Here is a 27,428-nt window from a genome sequence, read left to right on the forward strand (position 1 = left end):
CTGAGTTGTCGTCATGAAAGTGTTTGTAAACAACTCATGCAGAAGGTGAGATAGATAAGTATGAAGCAACACTGAACTCTGGCCTTCAGCGTGTTGCACAGCGCTGCCACGGATTTATGTTTATTTGGACGGTGTACGTGTATCTGTCATAGAAGAGAATTTAACAAATACAATGTTTCTTTTTAAGTCTAGACACTAGACAGCCCCAGCTAGCTAGCCTGTTAGCTTGCTAGATAATAGCCCAGTCAGCCAGTATACTCATTAGGGTTAGCTATTAGCCACTGACGTGCTAGCCAGAGCTTTGGCATGCCTTTGTGACTGTCTAACCGCCTTGTTTATAGCTTGATCATTATGACAGCTTAACACGCGGTAAATTAGATGATATAAACCCCCATTGACACAGGTTGTCGTGCTAGTTACGTGCGAGTTGTTTTTGGATGACCGATACCCGGCTTATTAATTGCGATGTCATTGGTGTTGTTTGTTTGTTGGTAATATATTGTTTATTATAAGGATCCAAATTAGCTGGTTCAATAAATGAACAAGTCTTAATTCCTGGAGTCCACAATAGGAATAAAATGCACGTTGCACTGGAGTAAACAACATGGATGTATTTTTATGTAGTGGTGTAGGCTACTGTAGTTTGCCAAATGGCTCTCTGTCTGTAAACATTATGCGATCGATGTGTCAGATTACAAGAGAGTCACCATGTGTTTATATTCTGTAGGCGCAGCAAACTGGAGTCGGACCAATTGCCAAACATATTTCCAAGTTCCAGCACATCTCTTGAAGTGGCCTCACTATTGGGATGCGGAAGAAGCTTGGGATCACGTTTTATTGACTTTTTAAAGTCGACAGGATGACAGAACAGGATATCCATGAGTAAATTGGCAGCTATTTTCTTAGCTGGTAACATCCTCTGTTGAGAACGTCAAGACCTTTTTACTTTTCGGGGGTAAATTCATCCAGTGAAGATGCCTTGGCCCTTTTCAGAGTCCATTAAAAAGAGGGCTTGCAGATACCTCCTGCATCGGTACTTGGGAAACTTTCTACAGGAGAAGTTGAGTTTGGATCAACTCAGCTTAGATCTCTATCAAGGTACTGGATCTCTTGCACAAGTCCCCCTGGACAAATGGGTATGTTTACATTATGACAGAATGCCTCACATAATAATTAAGTATACTTAAATATGTGTACTGAAATAGACCTAAGCATTTCTTCCCTTTTTTCTCAGTCACTGAATGAGCTTCTAGAGACAGCAGATGCCCCCTTTGAGGTAATAGAGGGCTTCATCCAGGCAATTTCTCTAACTGTACCATGGGCGGCTCTATTGCAAGAAAACTGTGCACTAGAGATCAAGGGATTGGAGATGGTGTTCAGACCCAGACCACGGATGGGTGAGGAAATTATACTTTCACCTTTTTTCTTTAATGGGAAACCTTTGGTTGATTGTAGGTTTTGTGTGTCTGAATAAGCTACAATGCCCAACCCCACCCCCCATTGTCACATACGCAACCCACCATTTATTGTGTCACACTATTGCCAGAGTCAGGTCTCAAGACCGCAATTTGATGGTCTCATATCTGTCAATATACCGATAGCATACACAAGGGTGCTATTTTGGTGTTGGGTAATGCTCGCTTAAATAATTATTAATTTACTTGAGCATTGATCCACATCACAAGGATCAATGGATTGTCTTTTGGGATGCTGTAGTGCAGTGTACCGAACTATCAACAGAGCTACTGTACATACGAATGTACACAGAGCAGAGACTATGGCTACAACCATGCACATTGAGTTTTTACTCTATGGTATATTCAGGCATTGATTCAGGCACTGTTAGTAACACACTTTTAGGAAGCTTCTAACTTAGACTATTCAAACAAGAACAATGATATATTGTTTCTCTTTCCCACAAGAGTATCATAAGTCTTATGATACTCTTGTGCAAAAGAGAAAATTCTGCATAATGTCACCTAATTCTGTGTGCAGCAGCAGCATTAATAATACAATGTTTACTATAGCAATATCACAGGTAACAGTATGGACCTGGACTACTCTAAAGGGTAATGGTCTGACTAAGACTATTGCATCAGAGCACTGAGAAGGATAAGAAGATTGTCACAGAAAGCAATTAAATTAAAGGCTTTGATTAAGTCCATGTAGTACCACTGTATCCAATAGAATACAGTAGGTGGATCCTTTTGAAATACTGGCAGAGAAATTGTGTACATTTTGAGTCCTAACTATGAACACAATTATGATCTACGATTCTACGGTGTCCCTTTTATGGGCATGTAGTATTTCTAATAGGTGAATGTTTGGCAAACAGGTCTACAAGTTCACAACAGGGTGTGACGCATTGTGAGCTTGTTCGGCAAAGAGATTTGGTATATAGGGGAAAAGGGCCAAACTATTGGCCTATAAACCTTTAGTTACTCCTGCTTTACTTCCAGTTGGTAATTTCTGCCTTTAATCTCTCAATTTAATGATGTGAACTACACTTATACATTTCAGTCCACTTGGTGAGAGAAACCTTCCCTTTTTATTGATTGATATATTGTAGTTGTCGGTGATCGGTGTAGATTTTATTTGATCACTTTTGTTGTTAAATTCGTCATTTATTTGCTGTTCGTCATGCTTTCCCCCCCCGTAGCCTCTGGCATGGAACCCATGTACTGGTCCAGCTTCATGACCAGCAGCATGCAGCTTGCCAAAGAATGTCTAAGCCAGAAACTTACTGACGATATGGGGGAGAGCTTTCAACCATTTGAAGGACTGGAGAAGTTTGCAGAAACCATAGAAACAGGTATATGTTATAAATAATAAGTCAAATTGTGAATGAATAGGTAGAATAGGCACAATGTATTTATTGATAATTTTGTCTTTTTTTTTTTTAGTTCTGAGGAGAGTCAAGGTGACGTTCTTGAATACAGTTCTTAGAATTGAACACGTTCCAGATAATTCCAAAACTGGAATTGCTCTTGAGATTCGGATCAACAAGTAAGTGGAGTTAATTCAATGGGTCGACCTACAGTATTTGTTAATCCTTTGTTAAAGAACAATAACACGAAGTAATCTTTTGTTTAGGATTGTTTACTGCGATGAAACGGGTGAGGAGAGTTCTAGTGTCAATGTGCACCAACCCACCACATTTGCACATAAAAACCTGCAGATGGAAGGAGTCACCATCTTCTGGGATGAGTTCTCGGAAGCAGCGCGTGCTGGTTTCAAATCTTCACCTACATCTGCAGTGGGTTTACAGCTTTCTTTTCTTCATTTCTTGGCACACATTACTTATTAATTATTATTATTATTATTTATTTTAATGTAAGAACTTTTCTCTCTCCAGGAGACTGAGGCCAAGCTCTCCCCTAGCTGGAACCCCAAAATCATATGTGAGCCTCATCCCCAGTTCACAGAGCCAGTATCCTCAGCTACAACCTTTGAGCCGATGCAGATAGGCAGCTTTGGTGGTAAAGTCGAACTGTCGCTCACCCTGAAGCATAACCTAGTAATGCCTGGAGCAAAGGTACATGTCTAATGCCTGTTACTTTTTAATGACAACATTGGCTCAATTTCAATGTCCTGCATTCAGGTTCCGATGCTCTTCCCTGTTAAGTCCATGAGGGCTGTCCCACTGTAGAATTGGCAAGTGCAAACCGGTTCTCCCATTGACTTTTTGACCCTTTTGTGGATACTTTCCATAAGTATGCATTGCTGCAGACTTGGCTTGAGGCAATAACCCACAATTCCTAGCATTGTGAAATGGAAGAAGCTTGCATGCAAAACGTTTACATGCAAGTAAAAACAGCTCACTAGTGAGTCATAGCAGGGCTGTAGTGGTTTGTCCACAACCATCTCCTTAGTCTTGTTGGCATTGAGCCTGAGGCAGTTCACCTTGCAACACCTCCAAAATCCAAATCTGATCCTCTCGGATAGGGATTAAAATTGTTGAACTATTGGGCCTAGATATTACATTCATTGAGATTGGGCCAAATTTTTGATTTTCACAAAATGTTTCATTTGACTTGATTTGTGGAACATTTTAACTTTTGGGCAGTCACTGTCAATCAGTGTCGGTGATTAAAATGACTCTATATTTTTTCAGCTGGATGTTGATGGACAAATTGATACAATGATCATCCTCTTGTCTCCACGACAAGTCCATCTTCTACTGGACATGTTTGGAGCTTTCTCAGGTGGAGGTAAGCTGGCCGTTGTTTAGAGATGTCTGTGGTTCCACCACAACAACATTAAAGACAAATAATAATAGTTATTTACAGTAGGAATGGAGTGAATGGAGCCTCTCTTGCTTTTTATTTGAAGGAGCACAGGAATGGGCCAAGGATAGGAAAAGTCGTCCCATGCAGCAAGAAGATGAATACCGGCTCCACATGGAACTGAACCGCTGTCTAAAGAAGGACACTGCTACACCTGGAGCTGACCCGGAGCTCTTTGAGAGCCAGACTACCAGAACCGTGTCTAGCCGGGGTTAGATTCTGCTTGACCATGTTCACACAGTGGCCATTTTCCTCTTAAGTCGTACTTGCGGTGCGGTGGGGTTTACTTTCCCACATCAAGTGTGATGGCAGAGCAAAATGGATGTTGGTTTCAATAGCATCCGCAGTCCTACAAATCAGCTGTCATCATGATTAAGTTCTGTCTAATGACATTTGGTCTAATGGCTGATCTTATTTTCTTTACCCACATCTTTCCATCACCAAATCTATGTAGTGCTGCATCTATTCTATTGATAACCTTTTCAATTCATTGAATAATCGAGAAGCATGTTTCGTAAATTATAATAATAATAATGTTTGTACTCGACTAAACCAATTAGTCTAATGAAACACTTAAAGCTCTATTTAAAGCATGGTGTAGCTTGCTTGCAGATTGGCTACTTTTAATACTTTTGCTACGTTTTGATTGAACGATGATTAAATTGATTAGTTTGATTAACTGTTGCACCCCTAAATCCATTCTCTGTGCAGAGGACGTGTTCTTCTCTATGGCCGACATGGACATGTCTCACAGCTTGTCCTCCCTCCCGCCCTTGGGTGAACCGCCCACTGTCGACCTGGACCTGTCTCTAAACAGCAACTACTCTGCCTCCCCCGGGGAGTCTCCTTGTGGCAATGCAACTGTAAATGCTCACCTCCTTCACTATGCTTATACCTACATGTTAGAATACACTATTGACAATTTCAAGTTTATCTACAAAGACCCTCAGTGGACTTTGATGAGACCCCTCATTAATTGGAACATAAATAAATGTTTATTAACTTCTTAAACCCTATTTTATGTCTTCTGTGCCTTTACAAAAAGATATTGGATCTGTGTATCTGTTATTGTCAATATATTTTGTCCGATAGAGATGTCAAGTTGTTAATTATAATTTATAATTGTGTGTATAGATTATTCATTATCATACTTTGGTCTGAGTTTATTTTGTCTATATACATACGTACGTACCTGCGGTCCATGCTTCCATGCTGATATGACAAAGCAGGTTTAGCAGGTGTCTTGGTCTCACTCAATGTGTGTGTTTGTCCCTGTAGAATCTGTGGGATGATTATCTGGACGTGCCAAGACAAAGAGAGAAGCTCACCAATGAAGGCCCTTTCCAGGCCCGAGATTCACAATTCCCCCCAAAATTAGTGAGACAGACCTGTAAGTGCTTCAGCAGAATAAATGATCCTTCTTGTTCAAGTCATAGTTTTCCATTCTCTATTGTATTGTTTGTTGTTGTATTGTTTTTTTTACTGACGAGTAACGAGACAATATCTACAGTATATGCATACAGTGGCATCATTGTTGTCGTGTTGTGTTTCAGCCCATCCATCTAAAACCCATGGTGATGAGTCGAGGCCAGAGCTGGTGTTCCGGCTGACTCTGGGCAGCCTGGCTGTCTCTGTCCTCCACATTGACCCCCTGCCCCCACCGGATGCTGCTCCCAGCCCTCTTGCCCCCATGGCCACAGACTTCTTCAGCATGGTGGACCCAGGCCAGCTGCCTGCAGCTGCCTTCCTCCAGTCTCGGACCGTGTTTGACCAGGCCTGCCCCCACGACCACCTCAGGTGTGCTTACTTACTCACTAAACTCCTCTTCCACAGGCTTTGCACCAATAAGGCGGGAGCAGACTGTCATTGTGTGCATTAAGGCCTAACCAGGGTCTTTCTCTTCAGGTTTGTGGGCCAAGATCTGAAGATAAAGTACGAGCACTGCCAGGGCTCCAGCCTGCGGACCTTTAGCACTGATGTTTCCCTAGGCAAGATGGAGTTTGTTGAATGCCTGTTTCCCTCTGAAGCCACTGCCGATGGTTCCCAAAGAAGGGTTCAGTACACGGAGGTTAGGTTTCCCAACATTAGCACACATGGCATGGCAGCTTTGGCTGATTAAGTACTGCAATTAAACCCATTTGGCACATCGTTCACGAGTGTCTCACAAATGTCCCTGTCACACCTCAGCTCCTGACATTTGATACCCCAGCTGATGCTGATGAGTCACCAGCCACCTGCCTTCACCTGCTTTATAAACTGGCTGAGCGCAGAGGCCCTCAGGTAATAATGCTTAATTCCGTCATACGATTATATCGCATGACAAAAATAGCAAATCTCCAAGCTCACAACACGGCCCAATGAATAATAATAATGGATTGCATTTTTATAGTGCTGTTCTATGCACAGAGTGCTTACTCAAAGCACTTTACAATGGTCCATTCATTCATACATTGGGAGGTGAAGCGGCGAACAGTCAATGCCAGCGTTGACTCATTTCCCACATACACACAACAATGGTGATAATCACTGGAGGCAATCTGGTGTTCAGTGTCTTGCCCAAGGACACTTCGACATGTGGACAGGAGGAACCGGGATTCGAACCGCCGACCCACAGATCATTTGGACGACCTGCTCTACCTCCTGAGCCACAGCCGCCCACGGAACGTGTTGTGAGCTTAGATCTGCTATTTTCGGCACGCGACAGCGCCGCATGACAAAGTATAAAGCAGGCATAAGCCAACAATACACCCTGTGCTCTAATCTCCAGCTCTTGATCCATCTTCTACTCCTCTGCACAGGGCGGCCAGGTGCGTCTGAGCACCATCCCCAGGAAGGCCGACATTCATGTAGAGCTGGGTGTGGTCCGCTCTGAGCTAGACATCAGCATCGTAGACCGTCTTAACTCATTACTACAGCCCCAGAAGCTGGCTACCACAGAGATGATGGCTTCTCACATGTATACGTCCTACAATAAACATGTTAGCTTGGTAAGGATATCCCCTGAACCACATTCACCCTGGTGTCCCCATTTTAGGCATGTCATAGGTGAAAAGTTTAAATAATTTGCTGATCTACAAGCTTGCGTCACAATGTGACACGTCGTGAGCTTGTAGATTGGCTACCTTCGACAAGTATGAAATTGGCACAGCCAAAGCGCAAACTGCATTTTCAGGGCTACAAGATCTTGATATATGCCTACTGTATGTGAAGAATGTGTAGTCCTGGAAATTAGGGGTGGCCATTTGGAGACATTTTATTAACCGGTTACCGTTAGGCCTTACCAGCTAATTAACCGGAAAATGCAGTTTATTTTATCCATTAAAAAAATAAATACAACAGGGTTTTTTGAGTCCCAGTCCACCCGGACTGGGAAATTAGCAGCTGCAACGTTAACGTGCATTTTAGAAGACAGCGACAGATCTTGCATTAAAAAGATTGGGACTTTTTATTTATACATTTGTTTTACCAACACTGACCTGTGTGACCAAAGTGAAGCGATATACAAACAATCGCTACAATACAAACAAATATATACAAGCCTCCAACACCGCATCGTTTAGTTTACCTACCAGCCAGGTTGTCTGCAGTGTGTCTGTTGTTGGGCATACTCAATAAGACGGCTGAATTAACATTATACTCCTCACCAATATAGTGGCACATAAAGACGAAAAACTGGTTAAGTCCAAATTTTATTCTTACCCCTCCATGAAAAGGCCTCGTTGTCCTGACCCTTTGTCCATCATTTTTACATTATGGATAATCAGTGTGGACTTAAACAGTTTTTCGTCTGTAGTACTTATTGCCAAATAGCTCTCTGTGGTGAGTCCAACATGTGGAGCCACATGTGTAAATCCAGTAGCCAGTTCATGTGCATAAATACAGTAATGCAGACAGTGCAATGGCCACCATCCTGTGCCGTCAGTAAAATGAAATTATAAATACATACAGAGATGCAATGACAGTTAAGTCATACTGTCTTTACCTTAAATTTAATTTGCAGCACAAGGCATTTGCAGAGGTTTTCCTTGATGACAGCCGTACACCAACCAGCTGTCACGTGTCATTGACGGTAAATTCCCCAATGCTGTGCCTGGTGGTCCGATTCCCCATCCCAGACCTGCGCTCGGATCAGGAGAGGGGCCCATGGTTTAAGAAGTCCCTACAAAAGGAAATCCTGTACCTGGATCTGGAGGACCTTGAGATGAAGACTGAGTTCATGGGAGGGAGTTCTCCAGAGCAAACCAAGATGGAACTCATCTTCAGGGAGCTTGTTGGTATGTGACTGTGGAAACAAAATGTCTCCAACCTCTTGCCAAGGAACCGTTTTAAACTGAAGTATCTCTCTTCCACAGGGAGGTTCCAGGAGGAGCCTGCTCAACCAGCTGCAAGGTTCCTCAGGGTGTCCCACACCATGGATGGAGATATGACAACATCTGACAGCGGAAAGTTTGACTGGCCACGGTAAGGTTCTGGTATAGCTGTAATCACCCATTCAGAAATTATGCACTCGACCCAACTCAAAAGAATATTTGAGTAAAAAAAATCACTAGAAAATTACTCTTATATAAATGTCGTCATGAAAATGTGAATACCACAATATATTTACTTTACTGTGCATAAGTATAAAAAGTATCTCATATCAATTGTACTTAAGATTTGTAAGTAAAAGTAAATGCTGTTAATAAAAATAAATAAAAACTTGAAGAAATGTTCTGCTGCTGGGCATTAAAAAGCATTGATATTTAACTGTGAGTTATGATGGGGTTTTTTTTGGCCCAGCTGACCACACCAGTCACAAAAAACACATTTTATCCTTGTTCTATTGGGGTTGTCTGTGTTACAGAGTTGTGCTGAAGATGAACCCCACTGCCGTCCACTCTATCCTCGAGCGTGCCACAGCTGAGGATGACGAGGGTGGCGACGACCATTCCCCAGAGGAAGAAGAGGAGGAGGGGGCTGCCCACTCGCTGAAGGATGTCTGCGACTTTGGGAAACATGAACCATCACCTTTTTCGTCACGCAGGGTCATGTATGAGACTGAGGAGGTGTGTTGCGTCTTCAGACATTAAATTAGTCTTTGAGCAGCCCCCTTGTAGAACAGCGTTTGTAGTATGTCCCCTAAATGTTTGCCCAAATCTGTATGCCCCCGAAATATCTCTGTATGTATATCCATCGAATATGTGCCCGGATATGGGGTAACTTCCACACCGCCCCGGACCTCAGCCCTGGCCTCCAAGAACTCTGATCAGAAATATTGTACTCTATACTAGCCCAAGCACACAGACAAAACGTCACACACTGCAGTCCAGTGTCCAGAACTGCCCCAAAAAGGCCTCTGCTCTGGCTCTGGACAGGGCCCCTGCCCAGTGTCCATATATGGAGCTGGTCTGTTCTGACATCATTCTGATGTCTGCAATGGACTCCATATTTGGGCATGCCTGACAAAGAACTCCATATATGGGCATAAAAGGGACACAGACATAATATCTGGGTGGGGCATGCATTTCCAACAAGCATCGTTCCAAGTAGGCCAGTGCCCAATGGGCACCGCTCTATTTTTATTAGAATTGTAACCTGGCCAAAATAGCAATGCCAGCTTGAAAGTGGTTAAAAATGTGCCAAATTCAAACATTGGTATTAACCTTTTGATATCCGGAATGGGTGGAGTTTAGCTGCTTTGATAAGCGTGAAGCAGCAAAGTGGAACAGAGGTTTATTCTTTGTTTGAATTGAATTCTGTCCCCAATCATTTGACAGTACATAATTCTGAAACTGGTATGAGGGGTACAGCTATGCAAACCTGACAGTCTTTATAGATATGATGGCAGTGACACAACTTCTATAAATCTTTCTATTTTTTCAGATGGTCATTCCCGGTGATATCGCAGAGATGACAGAGTTCCAGGATAAAACCACAAACAACTCTCGTTTCATTCTTGAATTATATATCCCTAATGTCCAATTGGCACTGCCCAGCAAAACATTTTATGAAAAATTACACAACAGGTACAGACTTCATACAATGCCATGTTTTTATTGTTTCACATAAAACTAAAAATAAATCTAAATTGTTTTCTGAAATCGCGTTTACGTAACTCCCCCATTCGTCTTACAGAGTAAATAATGATCTGCTGCTATGGGAGCCCACTGCGCCGTCACCTGTGGAGACAGTTGAGAACATGCCATATGGAGTTGGACTGTCTGTAGCCAGTCAGTTGATCAACACATACTCTAAGGACAGCTTCAGCCAGTTCCGCTCCACTGGGCCTGAGGGTGAGAAAACATTTATGATATTTCTTTTTAGCATTTGATCAAATGCTAATCTTCTGTAATGTGACACCATCGGAGTGTGGAATGTTCTTTCTTTAATATGTTTTGGGCATATTCATCAGACTCCATGCTGATGATGATGATGATGATTTATGATGTTTTTGCAGAGGACACCAGCGGTTCAGAGGAGGAGAACCTTCAGTACTACTGTCCTGTGTCTGAACTGGGTTTACGGTCTCGCAAAAAGAAAAAACCCAAGACGCAGAGTAAGTCGTCCCAGAGCCTGTTCTCTGTCATCCTCAGTGTCAACCACGGCCTGATATCTCTACAGACTAATGCTAAGGTAAGCCTAACTTATACATTTGTGCTTTTTTTCTTTTCTTTTGTTACGCCTATGCCTTTTGACCTCTTGCTAATAGACTCACTAGACCTTTAATGTGTCTTCCTTAGAGGGAGGATAAGACTGTAGTGAAGAACCGACACGGAGAGTTCTGGATGGAGGTGAAGAACGCAGTGCTGTTCAGTGTCACTCAGTATGAAGGCTACAAAGACCAACATTTCATCTGCTTCCACACCAGCAGCATCTGCATGTACCACCAAGGTAAACCATTCATTTAAATGTGGTTTAGTTGAATTGTTACCCAATGCTGTCTGTGTGTCAGTCTCATGGATGTAGGTCATTCTGTCACTTCATTTAAAATCTGTTTCTGAGATTACTGTGTGTTTCACAGAGAAATACACAGAAGACATGGGCAGTGGGGGTGCATACTTAGTTTAGACTAGTCATTGGTTAGACGTTAGACATGGGTTAGGTTTAGGTGTGCTGCCCCGTGGGAGGTTAGGTTTAGGGTGAGGGTTTGAGATAGGTTGTAGTTGTAGCCAATGACTAGTCTAAACCAAAAACTGTCTTAACTAAGTACTGCACCCGGCGCAGTGGGCGTTTTCAACGACAGGTTGAAAACAGTTAAATTGATTATGGTTCATCTGTATATGTCTTAGGCCTTGTGGAGGGAAACACCTCTGGCTCAGACATCAAGTTGCCCTGCAGGACACATCCCCATTGGCTGGAGCCAGGCATCTACCAATCAGAGTCCTCTCCTGTCAGAGTGTCAACACCCTCGGAGGGCATTGGCCTGGAGGCTCACAGCATGCTGTCTGTTGCTGTCAAAATCTCATCCCAAAACATGGAGCGAAATGTCAAGGTCAGAGCAATACTAATCTGTTTACCCAGTTTGAATGAATAGATGTTGAGAGGAGAACTGTGAATCGAGAATTGTGTGACTGTGAAATTGTTACTGACGGTTAATGTAGTCCAGAGATTCCCAACATGGGTGATAACTCAAGTCTCCCGCATTCACTGAAATCTCTACTGCTAAGCTTAGACGCTTCATGCAATGCCTCTTGTCAACCAGTGTGGTCCTGCCTGACCATATCATCTACATTTCTCAGCAGAAAAGCAATCCCCGCAGTTGTTAGTTATATTGTGTTAAACATACTCTTACTCTACCATACAGTTTGCTAATTATATCCACTATTACTTGCAGCTAACTATTTGTTTCCCATAAAGGAATTCTTGGTGGCTGTTGGAGTGAGGGGGGCAACACTCCAGCACAGGGTAGTGCCCTCCAGTTTGGGCTGGTATGACCAGGTAGGGCAAGATGGAGCTAGAACCAAAATAACTCTACCAGAGCTACTTCAAAGGCAGCACAATATTAACCTCTTTCTTTTTGTGTGTGCGATAGATTGTTGACTTCCTGAATGTTTCTGATGAGCCTGTGTTAGGATACACCCCACCTACGTCCATCACCACCCTACATCTACACCTTTGGAGCTGCTCTCTAGATTACAGGTACTGTAGAACCAACCTGTATATGAAAGTATTAACCCATTTAGGCCTGACGTCGTTTTCTGAAATACCTATGTTTCAGTGGTGGTGCTCAATATTTCATGTCAAGGAGCCCACAAATAATTCGTGGGGTTGTTCCAGGGACCCCCCAGAAGCAAAGATTTGAATTAAAAACGTTTGCTCTGATAGAATATATATTCAAAGATTTGCACCACATTTTCAATATACAAAACAAAAAGCAGATCTACAAGCTCGCAGCGCAGCACTCGGTGCCGCGCTATGAGCTGGTAGATCTGCTTTTGTAGATTTTTCAATAGCTAAAGTATAATGGGTTAAAGGATAGAATCTTTACCTTATTAGTTGCAGTATAGATAACAGGCACCATAGGAAGCAGGGAGGCACCAAGCATATTATGTGCAGTACCGTAGTAGTAAGTATTAATCTGTCTATTGTATTCTAATGCATCTAATGTGTTTTGTCTTCTCAACAGACCCCTTTACCTTCCTGTCAGATCACTGTTGGTTGTGGAGACGTTCAGTGTGTCCAGCAGTGTCTCACTAGACCACTCTTCCTCTACACTCAGGTACAAAAAGTTCAGGTCCTTATGCCAGGGGTATTGTTTTATTAAAAAAAATTTTTTTGTCATTAGTATATTTACACATAACAGAACACGTATATTATGTGAAAGAGGGTCCATTTCTCGGGAATTTAACACCATGAATAAAGGCATGAATCTAATCTATGTGAATCAGGAATCAATTATATGAATAGTTTTGATAAATATCGCCTGCACACCTGTACTACCAGGTCTGGGTAGGCTAAATACATGTTTCAATATTTGCTCCTCTCACCTGACATTCAATTAGCTACAGTACACCCCAGTAGAGATAGGCTACTGGGAAAACAAGGTAGGCCATAGACATAGTCTTAATTATTACTTCGGCAAAAGTCTGTGTCAAAAAGCTATTTTCAATGTAGAGCTTTTTTTAATTTACAATATTTTCTATGATTTGTGTGTTTTTTATTTTTATAAAACAGACAATAAAGCAGAGCCACAACAGAGATAGGTCTTCTATTACTGAAGGATATGTCATTACTGAATATTCTGTGCTTTTTCCAGGATAATTTTGGATGAGGCTGCCTTATTCCTGTCCGACAAGACTAATGCCGTCTCTGTCAATCTAACGCGTGGTAGGATAATAAATAAATCCTTTAAAGTTTTTTTTAAGATGCTAGTGATTTGATTGCCCTGACCTTTGTTTTATTCCACAGACTATGTACAGGTAGTCGACATGGGAACATTGGAGCTCAGGATCACAGCTGTCAAACCTGGAATGGATGGAGTATTGGTGAGAATCATGCTTCTTATGATAACAATCGCCATGTTTCCCCAGGCCCCACTTTGGGATTGAGAACAACTGCTGCATGATTCTGTTTTCGTCACCCTTTGGTTTTTTTCTTGTTGGGGTGACAGACAGAGCCCAGATTCGAGCTGCGCTGCTCCAGTGATGTCATTCACATCAGAACATGTTCAGACTCCTGTGCAGCCCTCATGAACCTCATCCAGTACGTGGCCAGCTACGGAGACCTGCTGCCCCCTGCAGAGCCGGAGGCCAAAAGCAGCAGCACCACAGCCAGAGCCAAGGTCTGTAGCAACACCATCCATGATCCCATGTCGTAGGATGTAAATGACCTAACTCTTAATTTCAGAGAAGGTATTGTCGGGTGGGACTACTAGCCGATTGTTTTACAAATAATTGAGATGAAGAATTTTCATTCAGAATCAGAGTCATCTTTATTGTCACATCACACTGTTTTTGTGCGTGGTTTTAGCCTTTTAGGCATTGAACATTTGAACATATAAATCAATTTATCAACTTATTCTTTACCTTTAGGCTTTGTAAACAAAAAATATTTAAATATACACTGACACAGCCAAAACAGGCCAGGCATTTAATACTTTTTACAAATACTCTTTTTACAAAAATAGGCAATCCATAAGCTCACTTCACGACACAGTGTGTGCATGTATATCGGCTATTTTGCAACCGGTGAGTTCATACAGATGAATGGAAAAGATTCTGGTGATTATGCAAAATAGTTGGGAGGATCTCAAATCATAGCGATCAGGCAATCATTATGTAATAGTTGTGACTCAGTTGAGTCTCAGTCTGAGCGTATATATCATTGGACAGACAGCCTTAGTCAGGAAGTCTCAGTCTGAGCATTTATATCATTGGACAGGCGGAGTTCCCGAGCCGGCCACCATCCCAGACTCTTCTGCTCCCTGAGACTGACCAGCAGATGTTACAGGACCTGATGAGTGAAGCTATGGAGGAGACGGATGGGCAGCCAGCACAGGGCTTGCAACAGAACGGTGAGTTTACTGTAATTATATACTGTGGATCTACAATAAACCTTTAGTTTGTTATGGCTTTGTTCAGAGTGCAGGAAAATCCGTTTTGTTTCTCAAATATGATTCAGGACTGACTGTCCACACACGAAAACACAAATCCAACCTGATCACTTGTATAGTGATCAGGTTGGATTTGTGTTTTCGCACATCGTCAATCTTACTTCAAAGACTACTGTGGTAACGACGTAAGGCGTTGTGAACTTGTAGATCGGCTCTTTCCGGCAAGCAAAAGCTCAAATCTGATTAGCAAACTCTGTTTCCATGTTTTCAACAAAAAAAAAAGAGCTGCTGTCAGCCTGAACATTTATATGAGACTTGACTTGTGGTTTCCCACACATACAGGCATGCATGAGGAGCGGAATCACGACCACGACCCTCCTCGCTCAGACCTCTTCCTGTTTCCAGATGAGAGCGGAAACGTAACGCATGAGTCGAGCCCCACCTACCCAATGATGCTTCATTCTCCCCTCATTACCCCTGTGCCCACCCTGGCACAAGAGACGGACGACTTCTGTATCCTAGAGACCCCAGGCTCCAGAGACCAGGTAAGCATGACCTGTGCACAGACCTTTGGGTGATCTGTCCATCCTTTAAAAAATCAGTGGAACCTAGCAATTTGACACTTGTCGGTGCAGCCTCCTACAGTAGCTGCTTCTGTTCCAGTTGCCCGCAGTACGGTTCGGTTCCGTCACACCTATTGCTTGTTGCAAGTTCACCGAACTTCATATGAGCTTGAGGAAAAAGATACGTTTTGTCTGTCGCTTCAAAGGAATGGTGTGTTTCAGGATCGGGATCAGGAGCCCGTGGTGAAGCGGTTGACTTCAGATATCATAGAAATCAAAGACAACTACTTCAGTCAGCCTCTGGACAGTGGTGACTCAAGCCGTGGGGCCATGAACTTCCCCGTTCCAGAGGTGCGTTACCTCATCAGGGAGATATCTGTCATCTGGCATCTCTACGGTGGGAAGGACTTTGGGAATGCTACATTCACTGCATCTCCAGCATGGAGCCGGGGGTGAGCCATGGACGATCCATCAGTCGTGCACAAATAACTATTTATAGCGATGCTATAAGTGTATTCAAATATACATTGACTTGTTTGATTTGTGCTTTTCTTTTTGGTTTTTGACATTCTTGCAGTTCCACTCCCCATAGTTCCCCTTCTCAAACTCCAGTGAGGCAGGGCAGGGTTGCGGGACGAGCAGGGGGCGGGAAAGGGAGGAACCCTGATGTCCTGATGGAGATCCAGCTCAGCAAGGTACAGCTCTTCCTCTTCTGACTGAGTTGCTCTTCTCTCTTGATGATATTTAGTTGTATAGTCAGAGTTGTCATCCAGCAAGCCATTTTGCTCTCAAAGCTGCATTCCATACGTTTTATGTGTTGTAACTGTAACACCCAGGATTTTAACCAACGTCTCCCACATGGGAGACCACAACCACCTACCACCCACCATCCCCACTTTATTGACCAGTGGAGATAATGGGTCAGATTCATCAAGCAATTTACGTTCGTATTTTGAGCGTACCGAGATTTCCGACCATTTCTATGTTATGTGTAGGATTCAACATCTTTGAGGGGCGCTAGCCCCTCCAATGCCCAGCTTTGTGTGTTTGTGTGTACCCCATAGTGATGTTTTGATTGACTGAGCACGGATGTGATATATGATGATGTATGATTATAAGAGTGCCCCTCACTTCACACTTCAAAAGTGTGATTTTTTTTTACTGTGACTTTGGGCATAATATAGTCTATCAGGCCTTTTTTTGATTGATTGATTGAAATATTTATTAACAATTTGTAGAATTGACAGTACAGTACATTTTAAGCACAAACTCAATACAAAGACTGTTAACTGTGAGTGGACGACCCAATTAAGCATTACACTTGTTTACAACAGGGTCCACATTGTTCAATTCATCAAAACATTTAGAGACATACAAATAGACACTTCTATGTAGTTAAAGAACAGAACAGGAATTCATCATATAGGAAGCAAAAAGGGAAAGGATACATATACAGTGAGGGGGAAAAGGGGGGGCCGGTGGGGTGGATTCAGATTCTACAGAGGCCAGTTTCGAATTGCAGCCATCCGTAGGTGCCCTTTGAGAGCTGTTTTGAAGGAGTCAAGGGATTCACATGTCTTAATGACTGTTGGTAGGGCGTTCCACATTTTGGTGGCATAGGAGCGAAAATAATTTAGTCCCTTGTTTGTGCCGAATCTGGGTTGTACATGGTTTGTTGTACACTCCCTCTGGTGTTGTGGGTGTGGACTTCGTTTACATTAAGGAAGTATTTAGACAGGTACATGGGTGTCTTGGTGGTGTATCGAATCTTGTGGACCAGACCCATTGCAAGATGCTGTACTCTGTCATTGACCCTTAATGTGCTGCATGGGCACAACCCTACTCCATTGTGTCGTGGTATTAACACAATCCTGCCCAGCCCTCTAGGTGAGATTGTGACACTAGTGCCAGAGAAATGCGCAAAATAAGCAGAGAAGAAGAGTTACTTCCGGCTCGGGCGGAAGATGTAGTCTGGATCTGTAGTCTAGTGAGGGACCGAGGTCAAATTATATTTTTTTATGTTTTTTTTTATCAAATCTCGTGTTTCTCGTGGATGACTTGCATGTCTCAGTGGAAGAGCAGGGAGACCACCTCCAACAACTGTAGATGTGCAAGTGATATATAAACATGCACTACCATTCAGATTGGTTAAAATAATTTTAAATTATTCTTTCAAATATAGTTCAGTTCTCGATTTGATGTTTTTTTTTCTTTCCAGGTACGGTTCCAACATGAGGTGTACCCTCAGTCTCAGGCTGATCCTGGGTCAGCAGCAGACCAGCCAGTGTCCCGACAGGTCTTCATTGTTCAGGACCTGGAGATTCGAGACAGACTGGCCACCTCACAGATGAACAAGTTCCTCTATCTGTATTCTAGCAAGGAAATGCCCCGCAAAGCCCACTCCAATATGGTGAGGAAAGATACATTGGCCACTTTAACATATACTGTACGATTAACCACTGGCGATACTATTTTGGTTATATTATTAATTTATTATATGCAAACATTTTCTTTTTTGTCTTCCGAAAAATTCACAAATGGCGAGTAGATCTGCTATTTTAGCGATCATCATACTATGGAGTATATAGCGGTAAGTGGTTACCGTAAATGTGAAAATTTATAAAATTACTTTTTAGTAATTGAATTGGTTTAGTGATTGTTGGTTACTTAAAGCCCTACATATAGTATTAAAACTCATTCCTTGCCAATGCATAGAAAAACACTGTCCAATGATGTGTATGTCCAAACAGTTTTGCCACTAGATGGAGGTGTTTGCTAATCTATGAATTACCATTTGGACCATGGATCACATGACCGCAGGAACAAATGTATATGTTAAAACAGAAGAGTGCTGTATTTACACCGTAAAATCATCAGTGTGAAACTACGATGGGGCCACCATGCTACAATTTGGTATCTAATCTATTACTCCTAGTTATGACAGTTGACCTGTCAGAGCGAACAAACGTGTGTTGTGTGAAAGCCATTTCCTTATGCTGTGCTTTTCTGTCTGTTAGTTGACGGTGAGGGCGCTGCACATGTGTCCAGAGACAGGACAAGCTCCCCAGGAGTGTTGTTTACGTGTTTCCCTGATGCCTGTTCGTCTCAATATTGATCAGGTACAAAACTAGGAACGGTTCACACCAAATAACAAAATATCTCTTTCTCTGTGTGGCATGCAGATAGTTTTGATATGATTTTCTTTTTGAGATTTGGAGATGTCTGTCATTAGTTTAATTGAGAACTGTACACCTGCCAATTTGCAGTTTTTGTGAAGAAAAATATGTATTTCTTTTGTGTATTTTGGGTGAACTCCTCCTTTTAAAATGATCAAATCCTATCTTGAATCGGCAACATCCAGTAGAATTCTACATGACAGACGCATAATCTTTTTGTTTGCAGGATGCACTGTTTTTCATGAAGGATTTCTTTGCCAGTCTCGCTGCAGAAGTTGAGTATTTCTCTCCACCTGAACAAGAAGGTAAAACTCATTTTACAATGGCTTCTCAATGGTTCTGAACATTAAAACTTTAAGTTTATTTTATTGTATTTATTTATTTGCACAGCCTGAGCCCAATTCCAATCAATGGGGAAAAAACAGTTTCAATTTGTCTCATGTCAACATGTTTTGTCCACAGCGCTCTGCGTATCAATGAAGAAGCCAGCTGCCCCAGAGATCTCCTGCAGCTTCTCTAAGCACCCGGGCAGCAGCCAGGACCCTGCTCCCATCATCTCAGTGCCTGCTCAGAGACGCCTCAGTCACAACGGTCTCACCACGTCTGGACAGGAAGATTCCAACGAAATTGATGCTGCTGTTCCTTCCTTTACAGACCAACCCATATTCTTTAGGTATGTGTATCTTATAACTAATAGTGAAGTGACCCAACCGTAAGACTATAGACAAACGGCCCGGATGGCTGGCGTAGATTTCCGGGCACCTCCTAGGCTGCCAATCAACCTTTGCTGTGTGTCACTCCCCATCTCTCTCTCCTCATTTCCTGTCAGTCTACTGTCCTATCAATATAGGCATAAAAGCCCAAAAACAAATCTTAAAAAAAAGACTACACAAACATTTTCAAAAATGGCATTGTGTATTTTCTTGCATTGCAACACCATTACGTACGGTGAATTATGGAATCAAGCTTATGTGCTTATTAAGCTAGTGGGTGGCAGATGTGTGTGACGATTGTCTTGTTTATCACCAGGGAGTTTCGGTTTACGTCTGAAGTTCCCATTCGCCTGGACTACCATGGGAAACATGTGTCAATGGAGCAGGTATGTAGGTTGAGGGTTATGAGGGTTGTTATAAAGTGGGAAAATACATTGTTTTGTTGTTTGTCTTGTGCTTGTGATGAATAATCTTAGGAATGCTTTTTTTTTGCAGGGAACATTCGCAGGGATCATAATCGGGTTGACTCAGCTGAATTGTTCTGAACTGAAACTACGACGGTTGTGCTATCGACAAGGGTATGTTTAAATGTGTCAAACATCGTATTACACTTCTTTCGTTTTGTTTAATGATTTTGCTCCTCACTAGCAGGTGAGCCAGTAGAGTACAACAGCAGTGACAACACAGTATTGTGTGGGGAGGAATGCATTGGAACAATTTTCTATTTTATTTCAGACTGTTGGGTGTAGATAAACTCTTCTCCTATGCAATAAACGAGTGGTTAAATGACATCAAGAAGAACCAGCTGCCTGGACTGTTGGGTGGAGTGGGACCTATTCACTCTTTGGTACAGTTGGGTGAGTAGAAACTGTTCTAAAATAGAACCGGCTTCTACAAATAGACAGGCAGGGTACTGAATTTCTTTTAGGTCACACAAATGTATACTTCATTTCTCACTTGATGATGTTGGCATCCTACTGTAATCGTGTCAGCATGTGTTGTCCTGATAAGTAAGCTTGTTCTTCAAATTGGAACAATTTCTTTCTTCGGCTCTCTGTTATATTTAGTTCAGGGATTCAGGGACTTGGTTTGGCTCCCGATAGAGCAGTACCGGAAGGACGGTCGGATAGTTCGCGGGTTTCAACGTGGCACCGCCTCTTTTGGGACTTCTACTGCAATGGCTGCTCTGGAGCTCACTAACCGTATGGTGCGGACTGTCCAGGTGAATTTTCCATTTCCATTTACAACTATACATTAGTTATAGTTCATTTAATTCATTCAATTTGAACTAAGTGAGACCTCAGTAACTCCACCTCATGAGGAGTCAAACAACTATGCAACTTCTGTCCTCCATAGGCAGCAGCTGAGACGGCGTACGACATGGTGTCTCCGGTGCCCGATGAGAGAGAGACAAAGAGGATAAAACGCTTCTCTCATTACGGTTTGGCTCATCAGCCTGTTGACCTGAGAGAAGGAGTGGCCAAAGCATACACTGTTGTAAAAGAGGTATGAAAACTACTGAAACTGTTGCCTGCATCACCTCCATCAGTATCTTGTCTGTGTCTCCCTTTCTACAGCCAAGCCTAGGCCTGACTGAGGCTCGGTGATGGGTTGGTAATGTGTTAATTGCGGCTCGACCGGCTCCTACATGGCCCCTGGCCATTTTGCATAACAATTCACTCACCTCAACTCCTTCATGAGACTGACTGAAATCGGCTAGACTTTTCCTAGTGGTGTATCAAGCTAAACGAAACATGTTCTATGTTGCCATAAAATAAAGCACTCTTGGAGCCTAATCGAGGACACGTGTAGTGGACATGTTAGTCCATCACTTTACTTATGCGTGCCCTGTGCCCACTCAAATTAGCAATCCTGGTGCCGCTACTGATTTGGAGAACAAAAATCAACCATTTATTGTCTCCGACATCGGCTGATTGGCTAAGATTGACAACTTTGCAGGAGTGGCCCGTTTTGAACGAAATGCCACAAATCATGAACACTGCGTTCGATATAGCGCCACCAGGAGGCTAAATGTTTTTGCTAAACATTTGTTATATTCCTACAAATGTTATCATCCCGCAAATCGGTACACAACTCTATAGTCAAGTGATCAAGACAGATCCATGAAATCTTTCATATTCCATCCTAGATTGGCGAATTCCAAACATTGCTGGCCCACAATATCCTACCTGACCTGGCGGAGACCTGTGCTCCGAGGAGCAGTTTTTCTCTATCTGCTTTACAACAGCAAACTTTATGCCAATCTCTCCCTACTGTTGCACCAGCAGTTTTGTGTGTAGGCAGGTACTATAGAAAGCAATACAGGGTGATTGATTATACATTTAGTTAACTACTACTCTGCTGTGCGCAACTTCTTTCAATCCCCAGTCTGACATTCTCAGTCTGAAATGATCAGAGTTGGAGCAATCCAGATAATTACCCACATCCCTCTTTGCAATCAGTGAGTGTCGCTCACAGGAATAATACAAATGTGGACACGACAATATACCGCAACTGATTCCTTTACCAAGCGAGGGACATACGGCAGGCTGTTCCAAATAAGAAGAGCATGCTGAAGTGGTGTAATCCACTGTGTTGTCAAAAAGATAATTACTAAAGTTACAAAACTCACTTAATAACATTATAAACTCACTTCATAACACATTTATCTTTCTTGTGCCCCATAACGTTGGAACTCTTTCTATTCTGTTGCTGCCACACACACGCACGCAATCACACACACACACACACACACACACACACACTCTGATTCCCCTGCTTCCTTGAGACAGTGCATCTCTCCTTCTCTCCATGTGAAAGCTAAGCTTAGTACACAAAGAGATGACAGTGACATTTACAATGATAGCCTACTCATTTATGTTTTGTTAAATACATTGTTGTTTCCACTTGTATCTCTCCCATTTGATCGTGGGAAGAAAAGTTGGGACTTTGCATTCCTACAATAGGCTATAATGCTTGCTATGTAATCTTAAAACATTTGTTCAGTGAAATTTCTTTATAGTTATAGCAACAACTGAGATACATGAAAAAAGTTAGGGGAATTACACAATCCGGCTTGTGACCTAAAATTATGCATTTGATAACCCTGACTACAACTATGACACATTATTGAAAATTCTTGAACATTCTAGCAAAAAAAATTTTTTTGGGACAGTGGTTGGAAGCAGTTGGAGGTTGGAAGTGCAATACCTGTACACTACGATGCTACGGATATGATCCGTAGCCATTGTCGTTGTTAATGGAATGTCTGTTACGTTACAGGGAATCACAGACACTGCACTGACCATCTATGACACAGCAACCCGAGAGCACGAGCACCGCGGCATGACGGGGGCAGTGGGCGGGGTTCTGCGACAGCTACCGCCGGCGGTAGTCAAGCCACTCATCATGGCCACTGAGGCCACCTCCAACGTGTTGGGCGGGATGCGGAACCAGATTCACCCCGATGCACGCCAGGAGGAGTCTCAGAAGTGGAAACAAGGGGAAGAGTGATTATTCACACACGGTGGCCATTTTGCTTTTACCTCACCCTGGATGGGGGTCAGTTGGACAGTAAGTACACTGCAGCACTGTAACTGGAAAGGGGATGATGGAGAATTGTCTACCCGTGAATTCGGGCCGAATGGCCATTCAACGCTCAGCCCTTCCTACATGGAGTCTGATCAGACCTGATCTGTCAGTCTTGGTGTAAATAAAGTAATATTCATCTCGTAGGACTTGTGGCAATTTGAGCTAATGTGATTCAGCGTATTAGGCTACAGTACCCGTTCCAACATTTCCCTCACAGTGCCTTCATGGTCATTAGCATTATGTTGAATCAAAGGGACTTAATGGGAAATGAATGCCACTCAAGGCCACCTTTTCTCCAGCTTTATGTGGATTACTTTTTGTTTAGAGATTGGGTCTGTATTTAAATGTTAAAAGCTAAATAACTAGAGATGTTCATGTGCTCGGTTGAGTGCATACTGTATCTCCGCTAGGCCGGGTGTCCAGTCTGTGAAGTCAGTCAGCTACTATGTATCTATGACTATATTTGGGCCTGGTTATGGCCCACTTCCCTTCACTTACATTATCAAAATAAAGTCCCCCCGCCCACTGTATTTATATTGGCCACATGACGTCTCACTTCGTCAATGTTTAACTGCTGCCCTAAACAAACTTTCAAAGTCCATAGACTTTGCTGGCAAACGATTTATGTAATTATGTGCTTTAAACAAACATTAAAAAACCCATAGACTTGGCTGCCACATGACATAATTTCCGAAAGCCATACATTGGAGGGGTTAGCGCCCCTCAAAAATATAAAAGGTGTGGGGACAAAATGCACGGAGGTACTTCTATGGCACATGAAATTTGGCACTGATCGATCCAGGGGTTTGCAAGATTAGCCCCAGTAAGTCAAACACAGACAATGGGCGTAAACATGATCTTCCCCTTTGCCTTTGGGCTGGCTGAGATAAGGATGCTCTGCAGTTTCTTCGTTTTGATATACAGCAGCTAGCTCTGTGTACAACTCATCTGTGATCAGTCACCCAGAATTCTCTTATCTTACTTGGTGTCAAACACTATACTGTATCTTAGGTTTTATGTCCCTAAAGTTATATTGTAAGTAACATGTATTTAGGCCTTGTTTCTTGTTACCGTGTCACACACACATGTAGTCTCGCTGAAGACTGTTGCCTTCAACACATTTCAAATGCTTCTGTCATACAGTCTGGAGCACGGTAGCCCTGGCTGAAAAATGATGAACAGACCATAGCTTATTTTCTCAGCTGTTGGGAGACTATATAACATTCGGAGATTGTGGAATAGTAGTCTGGCCATGCGAGACCACATGGACCCATGTATAGGATTAGGATTTGTTTTTTTTAATAATTTATTTTTACCTCCTTTTTCTACAAAAGCAATACAGGTTTTTATAGAAAATAAATGGTTGCATAAAAATCAACCCCTGCTCACCAACCCACCCCATACCTCCCACATCACAACTGGTCCCTCATTACAACAAAAGACATTAAATTAATTAATTAATAGAAAACCTTTTGTATAAGGTAATGATGTTAGTAATTCAACAACAAAGTAGCAGGTCGGCAACATAAAGCTGTGTAATTTCATGTCTACCCTGGAATTTAACCTGGGACCACACAAGTGCAGAAATTGTTACTGTTGGTATAATGGAATACATGTCTGAGATATTTTCATTTGAGTTTCATGTAATACCTCGAGTGGAAGAGCAGAGGGACCACCTCCAACCACTCCACTTATCTTGTATTACCAGAACTAAAAGAAAAATCACCCCCCAAAAATCCAGGACAATAGCTGACAAACTCACAACGCATCTTTGAAAATATGTAAAAAAAAAAAAAATTATGCCCAAAATAGCTACGTCAGGTTGAAAGTTGTTAATGCATGCCTGGCTGGCTACATAATAATGATTTTAGTAAAGCGTTAGAAGTGAAGTACACTTAGTACAGTACAGTACACCACCAGCCAATAGCATCAGGCCTTTGAAAGTAGGCAAGAAGTGATTCTCTCAGTCCCACTTTCCTCTGTTCAACAGACTGAGTGACACATTTGTATGTTCAAAGGATCCAAGTCTAGAGTACCCTCTGTATTAGTTTAATTTTAATGTACAGACCTGTAAGGATCCATTTGGTTCATAACTATCAGTCATTTAGCCGGGGGTCTCTGGAAACCCCAAGGACCCCTTGTGGTCCCTGGACCACATGTTAAGAAGCACTGCTCTAGACCAGGGGTTCTCAACGTTTTGGGTTGGGGGACCCTCGGAAAGGTTTTGGCCATGTCTCGCGACCTCACATTTCTCACAAACTTCACATTTCTACCGCTAGGACAAGAGGAGACATCCACGCTTGGCGAGGGTATATGTATATTTCCTCATGAGCTTCAGGCATACATCCTCGTTGTACTGTATTAACATACAGATTGGTTAAAATAACATTTATTCATTAAAATAAATTCGAAATTACAGATTTAAAATAGTGCATTTCATACATGGAATAAAACTGATTTAATCTGCACTTTCAAGTGACATGATGTATCACAATGTGATTGTTGGCTCTAATCATTGTTGCAGGCTAATGCACAGTTTTGAAGGCTGCTGGGATTGTTCACTACAAAACTTATACAAAAAGTTTACCTTTTGCTTAAGACCTTAGCCAAAGTCTTAATGTGCCCGTAGGGTTTTTATAAGTGTATGTTTGATATTTGGTGTGATTCATTGTAATCCACTGGCTTTCAATTTGCTTATTTCCTTGTTTATGTGGAAATTAAGAATATTGTTTCTTGTACATAAGTGTACAGAAGATTTTTTTGGAATTTGTATTGAAAGCATGAAATTATCTTAAAGGAAAATAAAAAGTGTTAAGTCCACTTTACCTGAAATTGTCAACATTCTTTTTACTCTTTCCTTTCTATATTAAATTCTATGGAATACACATTTATGTAGCAAACCACTTGTCTAATTAGCAATTTGACAAATTAGATATTTTATTATTTGAAAACTACTGGGCCATTTGCCAGTTTGCTGTGCTGAAAACAACTACCCCCTTTGTTCTGACTTGAACTTGATTAATAGACATTTTTGAGGGGCGCTAGCCCCTCCTATGGCCAGCTTTGAGCGTTTGTCCCAGCACAAACATTGAAGAACAGAGTGCAGTGAAGAGTAAGACTGTAATGTGTAGAAACAACAGACCAAAACTGATTGGACGTGGTGTAGGCCTACTTGACTGGACAATTATGAAATAATAATGTTGAAATGTTCAACAGTTCACTTTACTAAACTGCTGGTATTTTTGAGTGGTGCAAACCACTCCTACAACCAGCAAGCAATGTCCTTGTACTTGTTTGTGTGTCTGTGTGTGTGTCTGTGTGTGTGAGCATCAGTAAGCAATGTCCTTGTACTTGTTTGTGTGTCTGTGTGAGCATCAGTGGTGTGTGCGCATGCGTGCTGTGGTGACGTCAGGTCACCTACACGAGTCAGTGGGAGAGGGGGGGATCTGGGAGAAATGAGGAAGCGGCGCAATAAAAAAACTAGTGTTGACTAATCATTACATCTTGCTCTTATTTGCGCACGTACGCGAGTGTGTGTAGTGCCGTGCATGAACGCGCGCACGCACGTGTGTGTAGTGCCGTGCATGAACGCGGTATGCTCATATGCTGCGTCGTAGCCCGGTTCCATTGTTTTTTTATGAACGGTTCCGCAAACGGATCTCATCAGTCATAATTTAGCTCTGCTGTGTCTGTGCAAGTGTGCATGCATACAAGCGGCTGTGGTGACGTCACGTCACCTACACGAGTCAGTGGGAGAGGGGGATCTGGGAGAAATGAGGAAGCGGCGCAATAAAACTAGTGTTGACTAATCATTACATCTTGCTCTTATTTTGAAGAGGAAGCTATTGCACGGGAAGTCTATTTCAGTTGTAAACAAGCTACTATGACACTCGCAAAAGTCCCAAAGTTTCGTTCTCCTCTCATAGTGGTATGTGGACCTGCAGCAGTAGGTGAGTAATTACTTTTATCTATGTTGGACGTTTGTGTTGCTGCATCATGAGCTTGGAGATCTGCTATTTTCAACTGTAAAGTACATTTTGATGTCAATTCTCTCGGTGTGTGTGTGTGCAGGGCTCGAAATTAACTTTTTTACTTGGTAGCACTGGTGCTCCCAAATTCAGAATGAAGAAGCACCAATCGATTTTTTACATTCATTATTATTACACTTGTAGCCTACAACAGTGGTTCCCAACATTTTTCATGTCAAGGACCCCCAAATTGACACTCATTAGCCCACGGACCCCCATTTGAAAATATATGCCAGGGACCCCCATAAGAGAAGATTTTTACGGCTCTAGCAGTGATTTTCAGTTATTTACATTTCAAGGACCCCAATTTTACCTGAATTAGGCTACTGTTCCCCATTTCTATCAGCAGCCAAGCCACAGACCATGATGCTTCGCTGATAACACTAAAGACAACCAGGAATAATCAGTATGTCTTACAAAATATAGACTTCATAACGCATACCCCTATTTAATATGTAATACATTTCATACCTAAACTATGTATATGCATTACTCTAATATTATATCATACCATCTCATTTCAGATGAAACCGCTCCTTC

General features: G+C 42.3%; 2 protein-coding genes across 3 annotated transcripts in view; both read left to right on the top strand.

Moving 5' to 3' along the window:
- On the top strand, positions 1 to 25,651 carry atg2b (autophagy related 2B). 2 transcript variants are annotated; one of them, XM_083791277.1, is made up of 43 exons: positions 1 to 45; positions 728 to 1,136; positions 1,235 to 1,397; positions 2,660 to 2,812; positions 2,904 to 3,006; positions 3,094 to 3,256; positions 3,356 to 3,535; positions 4,115 to 4,211; positions 4,333 to 4,497; positions 4,998 to 5,149; positions 5,565 to 5,676; positions 5,840 to 6,083; positions 6,192 to 6,354; positions 6,474 to 6,566; positions 7,085 to 7,273; positions 8,287 to 8,560; positions 8,639 to 8,747; positions 9,130 to 9,331; positions 10,149 to 10,291; positions 10,401 to 10,558; positions 10,723 to 10,898; positions 11,006 to 11,156; positions 11,555 to 11,757; positions 12,123 to 12,203; positions 12,298 to 12,404; positions 12,892 to 12,984; positions 13,522 to 13,592; positions 13,674 to 13,750; positions 13,876 to 14,046; positions 14,646 to 14,778; positions 15,160 to 15,362; positions 15,603 to 15,832; positions 15,958 to 16,075; positions 17,599 to 17,790; positions 18,398 to 18,499; positions 18,783 to 18,861; positions 19,019 to 19,229; positions 19,586 to 19,655; positions 19,765 to 19,847; positions 20,005 to 20,126; positions 20,337 to 20,491; positions 20,626 to 20,775; positions 22,552 to 25,651. In XM_083791277.1, exons 2-43 carry the CDS (start codon positions 975 to 977, stop codon positions 22,780 to 22,782), a joined length of 6,234 nt encoding a protein of 2,077 aa, XP_083647403.1. In that variant the 5' UTR covers positions 1 to 45; positions 728 to 974; the 3' UTR covers positions 22,783 to 25,651. The 2 variants fall into 2 exon arrangements, with proteins under 2 accessions (XP_083647403.1, XP_083647404.1); XM_083791278.1 differs by lacking the exon at positions 1 to 45 and having other exon boundaries at positions 225 to 1,136.
- The window catches only part of noxred1 (NADP-dependent oxidoreductase domain containing 1), a gene marked incomplete at both ends in the record, with an annotated part of 5,350 nt that continues 3,012 nt past the window's right edge, over positions 25,091 to 27,428 (top strand). Inside the window, one exon of the mRNA XM_083791591.1 lies at positions 25,091 to 25,169. Within this exon, the coding sequence (XP_083647717.1) occupies positions 25,091 to 25,169 (79 nt within the window). The remainder of the gene's footprint in view (positions 25,170 to 27,428) is intronic.

This window comes from Protomyctophum parallelum, assembly GCF_964188405.1.
Source record: "Protomyctophum parallelum genome assembly, chromosome: 20".
Classification (NCBI taxonomy): Eukaryota; Metazoa; Chordata; class Actinopteri; order Myctophiformes; family Myctophidae; genus Protomyctophum; species Protomyctophum parallelum.